Genomic DNA, 10,124 nt, shown 5'->3' with positions numbered 1-10,124 from the left:
ATTTCAACGTTACGCGCAGCTCTATCATAATTAATAATGTACGTCTCTCTGTCAATATTTAGTCATTGGTCAACCTTAGTGTTCCCATAGGAGCAAGTGGCATTAATTACATAAATCTAGTCAACTAAGCCTACCTACCCATTTACAAGTGATTCAAAGTCCATATATCTTGCGTCACCAAGAGTTATGGTATTGCCGAAAGATGAGTGAAAGTCTACATTTTCCTTTTATGAGAAATCTTCAAAGAAAAAAAATCTCCAAGAGCTGCACTAGTGAGTTGTGACTCCATCATTCTAATGGACTCTCTATGTCACACGGCAGTGGTATGAATTAGATTCAACACCCCCCACGGTTTTTAAGGTATAGATAAAAATTCAGCACTTGGAAGCCAATTTTTGGAGTGCTTGTTTGATTCTTTTGGTTGTTGCAACACTTGGTCCTGTGAGCTGCAAATAGAAGGATAATCAATTTTCGATAAAGGGCAAAAGGGTATTTAGGTGCTTAAGAAACGATAATTCCATAGTTAGTTATGTTCTGCTGAATGCAGAAAAGTATAAAACCAAAAAGGCATATCCAAATGCTCACCACAGATTTAATGGTCAGATAAAGATTTCCATCAGCTTCTGTTGACTGAACTGAACTAAAATCTATATTGAAACTGTTGATTGCTTCCATAATTTCTAGCAGCCTTCCTGCTTTCGAGGGGCACTTCAATTCGATCACAATTTCATTGTCACTGGTACTCACAGTAACATCATTAGCATAACTTCCTTTTAAAGCATCTGAATTAATCTCTTTTTCTGTCTCATCTACACCACAAGCCTTCCTCTTTTTCATCCCTGGTTTCTTGCCATTATTATTTTTCCTAAAATAATGATCAGAAGTCCTCTCCACCGTATCTTGTGGTGATCTTCTAGTCCCAGTCTCTATGTCTGTTACCACCCTGTGAGCTTCCAACTCTTTTACCCTTCTCTCGAGCTTTTTAAGGTAATCAATAGCATCATCTAGTATTGAAACTTTGTCATCCTACAGGCATTATATATTTGGTTAATTTGAACCGTGACAATCAAGCAAAAATGCCATAGAGGTAGGACCTCTATGGTCGATAATACTTCAAGAGAGAGCTTTTTTGTCCATAAAGATCTTACCTGGCTCGATCAAAAATTGTTTTCTGTGAAGGATACTGGTCTTGACAAAAAATAAATAAATTCCATGACTAAATTATACATTACCTTACTGATTGAAGGGACCATTGACCTAAGGGTTAAAAACCTTTCATTTAGTTTTGCTCTCCTCCTCCTTTCTGACATAACATGGTTCATGCCGTTTTCATCAGCCTCTACTCTCATTCCCTCTTTATAGTCATTCTCTTCTTGAGACTCATGCAGCCCATCCAAGTGCATTTGAGGAACTTCAAACAATACTTTCTTCAATAACTTTTGTGACGTTCCTGCTCTTGGCCATTTGCAATCCATTGGCTGTTCTTTCCTCCAACTAACAAAGCTTGATTCCTGAGGAAATTTTTGCAAATGCATTCCCATAAGTAACTGGTCAGAACTTTTTATAAGGGTAGAAAGAACTCTCTGATAGTGCAAATCATCACTTCGAGGATCCACTAAGGTCATTTTTGGGTTGTTGCACTTTTGAAAATTTCGGGCACAAGGATCAGAAGGGTTGTTAGACTTGGGGGCAGAAGCAATATTCTCAGGGCAGGCAAAAGTTTGTGATATACAGTCGCTGGAATTCATGGAGTTATGGACACAGTTACTCAATTCATCATCAATAACTTGCCAGTTTTGGACTTGAGAAGTGCCATTGGTTATACTTTCAATCATAAATGTTTCATCTAGCGGTTGATTGGCTTGGAATGCATTTGAACTACCATCAGGAGAGGTTGTGTTGGCTATTTCATACCCAACTTCTGGAATTGATTTAACATTATAGTCATTATGATCAAATGCTGCATAAGAAAGACCTTCCTGGTTCCTTGATTTCAATGTAGCTACTGACTTATTGGGAACATTGGCATGCAGACTATTCAAGAAAGAAGTTTTGATCAGTTCAATGACACTCAAATCTTCTGGGACCTTCACACAAAGAAAAAGGGTTAAATGAATGGGGGAGGATAACAAAACAGTCAAATTAATTAATGTTTAAATGAAGGTGGAAACTTACCTGTTCAGTAGTACCTAACTCAATAACCCCTTCCCTAAACGGAAAGCACACAACCGTCTGAAAGTTGAAATCAAGGAAACGAATTACACACTGCATTGATTAGACTTTGCCTATTAAATTTTACACAAATTAGTTTTGGTAATCATCATAGTCTTAGACTTGAAACTACATGCATGGAAAAGGCCACAAAGAGTCTTGCCTTGGTTAAGATAATAAGCAACCATTGCAGAAACTACAAGTCTACTGCTACCCTTAGGAATTAAGATGCATACTTTTACAGGACTTTCTAGACTAAACACTATAGGGTAGGTTCAAAAGGAACACCTGTTCTAACACATCTAATTTCTTTGCATTGATGGCACTAAGATAACTGTTAAAAACCGTAAGAGATTATAAAACAAGGATGATTAACGGATTAAGTAAAGAAAAAACAAGATGGTACCTCAATGGATGCACTCTGAGCATGAGAGAAGACAATTGCCACAGGTTTGTTTATGGAACAAAAACCAAACAAAGAAGACACAATTCAGATTCTCTGTCATTTTAATCATGGTAAACAACTAGAGTATAATAATTGGAGATTTCAAACAAAAGTAGAAGATGGAACAAGCCAGGTCAAGAAACAGAATCCACCTTTGCCAGAAGAGAACGGCTAAAAATTTTACAATCAGAAGAATGGGCATTGTTCAGCCAAATGGGTTGACCCTTTGCTAGAGTTCTTCCTGGTAACCTATCAGCACACATAGATTTGAAGATAACTAAACTAACTCACCCTTAAGATTAAAAAACAATAAAACACCCCATTTTTGGGAACACAAGTTGATGTTCCAAAACTAGAAAGAAAAATAAAAATTAGAGAGATTTATTATTTTACCCTTGGCCAATGTTGAATATGAAGGACATGCAAACCAAGTAATACCACTCAGCATCTGTGAGATCTTCTGGGGACAGTGCTGCTGCTGAAGGCCTTTTGGTTTGAGGGGTGACTTCTACAGTTTTGAGGGATTTGAATAGTTCTCTCAGCTGTTCACTCCTCTGCAACCCTATTTGGTCAGAATTGAGTTCTACTCCTTGACTTGTTTTCCTAGTCTTAATGTCTCCATTGTAATACCCTTCCCCCCAGCTCAACACCCTGAAAGAAAAACAAAAACTTCAACACATCACAATGGCCTCTTACCAACAAGAAAATGTAACAGTAGATTCAGAATTCCAAATTGCTATTTGGTCAACTATTCATCTGAGATGAGAAAAACATGGATATATTAGAATTGTTTGATTTTGATTTATTCTCTTGTATATAACATAAACCAAACTACAACAGAAAAAGATGATGCCTCCTCATGTTCAACCAAACATGGCAGATTGTGTAAGTCTCCTCATCTAATATAAAATATTCTGAGTTATTGGATAAAACCACACATTGAAGAAGGGGAAAGCGCAAAGTCAAGAAAACAATTGAGAATAGAATAGAGGTAGATAATATGAATTGAACAGTTGGTACCCGGGTTGGGTAGTTGAATCAGTCCAGAAGATTGCATAGCTCCAATGGATGCTTCTCACAGCCAAAGCAAGTTGTTTCTTCAAGTTCTCTGGCACCATTTTTTCTGGCTTTGCAGGGTAGCCACAACTTGTCTCACATAGATCAAAGTTTCAGAATGAACACAGCACAACACAACAAGCCTGCAGTGTGTTGTGTTATATGATCAGATGGGAAAAGAAAGGCAAGTTTGTTGAACTTGTCTACCTCTCTCTCTAAGTCTAATCTATATATATGTAGATTTATTTACTCCCTTGCCATGACCCTTGTTTCTCTGATTATAGAAAGCCTTGTCATAATAATCAACTACAATAAAACAAAACAACCAGGTTGTATTCCAAAAGCACGTCTTGGTTGCTAGATTAGGTAGGTAGATTCCATTCCGAATCCAAAACTACTGTAGCTAAAAAGCGCAGTGGCTGTAGATGTTGACTTGAGAGGGAGGATATCATAGTAGTGTTGCTTGGTTTGTTTACTTGTATTGTACTAATGGGATATTTTTGCTGTTGTTAATTGTTATGCAGAAAAAATACACAAGGAAAGGAACCCAGAGTTTTGCACGGAATTAGTGCATGTTGTTGTTTTCATTTTTATTTTGTTTTTATCCGTTGAATGTTGGATTACATTGAAATTGAAATTGAAATATGTCTCACAACAATTTTAACTACAAATCAAACATGCGAGTTTGGCAAAATAGGAAAAAAAAATATATTTAAATTAATGTAAAATGATAGAGATGTGAGACCATCCTAATTTTAAAAAAATTATCTTCTTTTCCTCCTATTTCTTTTCTCCCAAACTCACCCTTAGAAAGCCAAGACCACCTTCATTATTTTTCTATCCTCCTATCTATTTTTGCGGAGAGGTAGCACTCATTTCCAGACCGCAGGGTAAAAACAAAAACATAGCGTGCAGCGTGTTATATAGTTCGACGTAAATTTTTATTTCATGTATAACATGCCAACATGTGTCTATATATATGACAAGGATTTTGCTACCGACCGTGTATAAAGGAATAATCTTATTCGAAACAAATAAGATTATTATAACTAAAAAAAATTCTATTTAAATATTAATGTAATTGTATGCTAATGATTTGAATTTGATATCATTAATTAAGCTGAAATAACATTAGTTACACCTAAAAAAAACCTTGTTGTATGAGTTGATTTACACTCTCAGTGTGTTGTACACAACAAGGATTTATGGATACAAAATAATTTCTAAACAAATAAATAATTAAGTTTGCAATTGTGACCAATGATTAAGGGATTGGTTCTTGTTGTGAGCAGTATCTCCATCATTCATTTAAACAAAAATGATTTGAAGTTACTCGATCTGATTGAATCGACATGCTTGAGTCATCAATACCAACGAAGGGTATGTGTTGGACACATGACCCCTTGTTAGGAATGAAAGAAATGGAAGATAGATAAAAAGCAGGTTTAGGATACATTCATTTATTCATTGATCAAAGTATTACAAAGTTGATGTATTTATACAAAGATAGAAAATAACTAACTTGAGTAACCAACACTAACTTACTCAAATAACTTCTAGTAACTATAACTTGAATAACCAACTAACTTACTCAAATAACTTATAGTAACTAACTAAATTAATTTTATGTCTAATACCCCCGTAAGCTGGAATGTGTTGAAAACACTTCTACCTCAGAGAATACAATATATCAACATTAAAGAAAAAAGAGAAAAGAAAAAAAGAAAAAAAAATTGAAAACATGAAATATAGCGAAACATATCGGAAATACATCGGTCAAAATAAAAACTTCGATAAATCTTCGACCAACTTCGACGGCTTCCAAGAGTCCAAAGCAAGCATCAAAGCTTGTTGGCAAAAACTTTGGTGACGAAGGACAAGAAATTGTAACTAACACGCTCGAAGAGGTACCACAATGCGGTGGCATAAACAAGCACCGCAACCGCTTCACGCTAATTCATCCACAACATCACATCAGCAATTAAGCCTTTGTCGAGAACACAATGAAAGGATGAGAAACTAAGGCAATGCCAAGATTGTCAAAAGAATGAAGAATGAAGGGGTTAGAATCATCAATGGCAGCCATGACCATGAGAGATAAAAAAAAAATCAACCAAACATCCAAAAGGTCCCCTTAAAAAATTATTCATAAGGGGGTGGCCTACCCAGTTATATAAGAACTTAATCATCAATGACATTCATGCCCATGAGAGAAAAAAAAAAAAGAGAACCAACCAGGCATCCGAAAGGTCCCCTTAAAAAATGATGCATAAGGGGGGTGACTTACCCAGTTATATAAGAACTTAATCATCAATGACATCCATGGATATGAGAGAAAAAAAAAGAACCAACCAGACATCCGAAAGGTCTCCTTAAAAAATGATGCATAAGGGGGTGGCTGATGCAATCCTATCCCACAAGGACATTGGATAGAAGACTCCAAGTAGATTAGGCCAGAGATCCAAAGGAAGGCCCTAGGGTTCTCACGAACCTTAGGGTAGATTTTTTAGCCCAAGGGTCAAGGTTGGATCCACTCTTCTTTGTAAATATTAGAATAGGTTTTTCCTTCTTTTAGGTCTTGTATTTTGGTCATTCTAGTAGTATGAAACACACTTCAAAGTTACACTTTTCTCCCTCTTTTATTCCTTCAATTTCGTGCTCCCCTCTTCTCTCTTTCTTTTCCTCCATTAAAGCATCCTCTCCAAGCTTCTTATCCAAGACTCATCTTGGTGGTGAAACTCCTTCTTTCATGGCTTATTCCCTAGTGGATGATGCCTCCTCTCACCTGTTCTCCTTTGTCTTCCGCTGCATCTCCATGGTGGAAAATCACCATTAAAGGACCTCATTGAAGCTCAAAGATTCAGCCTCCATAGAAGCTCTACAAGCAAGCTTCCATCAGTGGCCTACCCAGTTATATAAGAACTTAATCATCAATGACATCCATGGTCATGAGAGAAAAAAAAAAACCAACCAGACATCCGAAAGGTCCCTTTAAAAAAAGAACTGAATCATCCTCGTGAACCACTCGATGTAGGACTCACAACACGCCCCCTCGAGTCAGGGCTCGACGCCACAAAGCAAGGACTAGCAGCACTATCCACACCACCGGAGAGAACCATAAATAGCTTTAATAGGAAGCAAGAGACACGAAAGCAAAAACTTCTGATACCATATTAGGAATGAAAGAAATGGAAGATAGATAAAAAGCAGGTTTAGGTTACATTCATTCATTCATTGATCAAAGTATTACAAAGTTGATGTATTTATACAAAGATAGAAAATAACTAACTTGAGTAACCAACACTAACTTACTCAAATAACTTCTAGTAACTATAACTTGAGTAACCAACTAACTTACTCAAATAACTTCTAGTAACTAACTAAATTAATTTTATATCTAATACCCCCCATATGCATCACGTAGGCTAGTCACATGACTCTAAACACTTAACTATGAAACATCTTTAACTTTTATGATTTACTTTCTACATTTCTCAAAACTTGAGGCTTGAGCATAGGAGTGTTTTGTAGATTCTCCCCCACCATTGTGTCAACATCTCTGTCGTGTTTTGCCGGTTAGCTCAGCCATCAAATCTTAAATCTAAACACCGTATCACTGTTGTCGAATTTAATCCGATCTAATTCCATTGAACAGTTCTAAAACGTTATTTATTAATTTCTTGATGTATATACGTTAATAATTATTGCGCAAGTTATCTAAATAAAACTTTATTTTAATTGAAATCTATAGATAAATACTTAAATCAATAAATGTAATTTGTTTTCATATAATAATGCCACGAGGAAGTGAAACATTTTGCAAATAATGACTAAGGGAAGAGAACAAACCTATATAGGAACTTGAGACAAGTGGCTTTCTACATATTGTCACACGCCTCCATGCCACCAAGTTCGACTATCTCAGTTAATTGGTTTGAATTTTTTTATTATTCAGAACAATAACACCATGGTTAAATTGGATTCAAAGTGTTAGAGAATTCATCCTCTTCTGATTGATTTCTTTTCCCATAAATTTGATAACCTAGAAGGGAGAAACATCATGTTATAAAATATGTAACTATGTAAAAAAAATGTTATTCAAATTATTTTGGAGTGCAAGGAAGGTAACTAATCACTATATCAGTTAATAAAGTGGGCATGGATATCTTTGATGGAAGAGTGCCCAGTTAATCCGGTCTAGTGTAGTTTTGTACATTAAATCTGGAAATGTAAATTTCAAAATTAATGGAGTGAAGAGTGATTAGGTATATAAAGCTACTAATGTAAGCATTGCACATCGGTTATTTAGTGAATTAACGATCGAATCTCCACCGATTATAGTATTTGGCTTAAACAAGATTATTCCTCAAAGAAAATATGTGAAAAAAGCCATTTATTTTAGTCACTTCTTTAAATAATATTTAAAATGAGAAATTATTATTTAACAAGAATAATTATCAAATAATGACTACATTAAAAATGAAATCAGTTTCAATAATCTTATCAATTCACGCAGTACACCGAATATTTTTGGTAAACCTGAGACTGAGAGTGCAAAATCTCCACCACTACACTCTATCCGGATTCCGGAATGTTGTAAATTTGGAGTTGCAATTAAGTAATATAGGTTTTTCACTTTTCTTTAGGAGTGTATGTTTCAAAGCATGGTATATTATATTCACCAAAAAAAGCATGTTATATTATTCTTAAGAATATTATGTCTATAAATGGTATGTATTATCATGAACATTTTACTTAATATTTAGTAATTTTAGAATAAAATTAAATTTATTTAATTAAAAATAAAGTTAAAATAAGTAGTTATTGTGAAAGTTAATTTCTATTTTTATAAAATATGAATTACTCACCGTTTAATATAAGAATAAGAAATAAAACAAATGTGTATATTTATAATAAATAAAAAATCGTGATACTCCCAAATACACACTTTCTCATATTTTTGGACACTTTAAATCAAACAAAAGTTAAAAGTAAAGGACGAAATCACTATCACATGCCAATCTAACATTAATCAATTTTCAAACCCATACAATAAAAGAGTTTGACAAATCATCCGGAGACTTGTGCCATTTTGCTACGCTTGGTTTAGCGGAATATTGAGAAAAAATAAATTATATTTATACAACTTTGCGAAACTTATATTTATTTTTATATTACTCATCTATCATATGGCATATCACATTTTTCTCTCTTTATCAAGACAATTTTTAGTTGATTGAATTATTATAAATTCCTAATATATATCTGAATTCCATTGGAAGCAATCAAACTATTCAAACCGCTATGAGCGGAAGCCTGGAAGGTCTCTTTTTGTTTATTAGTCTTATGTATATGCTATTATGGTAGACCCTCACGACGGCTGTGGCCATGGTGGTTGTGGCGGCGGGAGAAGACGGAGCAAGCCACGCCAATGTGGAGAGTAAGGACGTGTGGGGGATATTCATCTAAGGGTTAAAAATCATTTGAGAGACTGGTCCACCCTAGAAGCCAATGCTTCTTAATCTGAACTTTTTTTGGTTGTTGCTATTACTGTTAATTAATAAACTAGGAAAACGATCGGATTGCATTATTGTTCATCAATAAAATTAAACAACCTACTAAAATCCAAATCCAATGAATGAATGAAAGGTATTTGTTGCGTGAGCCGTCAGCTCAAGAAACCTTGTTTTCTATAAATATAATTCAATTTCAAACTTTTTCAAATTTCAAATAATTGTTTCTAACATCGTACAAACAATTAATTGTTGATCTGAGTGTTTATGAGAAACAATGTTTAAACTTCAAATAATCATAATTACTGGGGAGAAAAATCCCAGTCTAGAGATTGCACCTTCACCTACTTGTCCAAATTAGAAACTAACTCAACAGCAAGTTCGTTTACAATTTTTTTTTATAAAGAAAATATATCTTATGGTAGCATGACTTGACTAATATTTTGTTGTTATTGCTGTCATTTACTCCTAAATATGCGTTGTATGAAATATGAACATCAGACTTTTGCCGGCTGATGATTGAATATTATTCGATCCACCCCAAGTTCTATTGGTTCATTTTGTGTATAATTAATCCATTCAAAATAACAATGCAATAACTGGACTAGATGCATGCTTGATTTTTTGTTTACGTGCACTTTATTGCGTGAAGATGGAAAATTATGTCTCTTGGCATTCGTGGATAAATATTCATTTAAAGCTGCAGTGCCAGAGAAACACTCACTAATATGTGTTATACAGTAATAATAAGAAAAAGGAAGTAACCTATCAATTTTATTTCTAATGTTTTAGGGAATTTTGTTTCAAATTATAAAACTATGTGATCAGAAATCATATTTTCTGGAATACTACGCAAAAAAAGGAATATCATTCCTATGAATATATTTGGTTGATATCTA

At 34.5% G+C, this 10,124-nt stretch overlaps 1 protein-coding gene across 1 annotated transcript; it reads right to left on the bottom strand.

Annotated features, from left to right (window-relative positions):
- Window positions 1–4,200, bottom strand: LOC114421017 (transcription factor EGL1-like). The gene is made up of 8 exons (XM_028386766.1): window positions 3,677–4,200; window positions 3,050–3,307; window positions 2,809–2,905; window positions 2,618–2,632; window positions 2,176–2,232; window positions 1,233–2,087; window positions 586–1,026; window positions 1–446 (listed from the first exon to the last, which is right to left on the bottom strand). Exons 1-8 carry the CDS (start codon window positions 3,772–3,774, stop codon window positions 375–377), a joined length of 1,893 nt encoding a protein of 630 aa, XP_028242567.1. The 5' UTR covers window positions 3,775–4,200; the 3' UTR covers window positions 1–374.
- Window positions 4,201–10,124: the final 5,924 nt, after the last annotated feature.

Source organism: Glycine soja, chromosome 8, assembly GCF_004193775.1.
Source record: "Glycine soja cultivar W05 chromosome 8, ASM419377v2, whole genome shotgun sequence".
NCBI lineage: Eukaryota > Viridiplantae > Streptophyta > Magnoliopsida > Fabales > Fabaceae > Glycine > Glycine soja.
The sequence above is the reverse complement of the archived record's forward strand: the minus strand, read 5'-3'. Positions and strand labels throughout refer to the sequence as shown.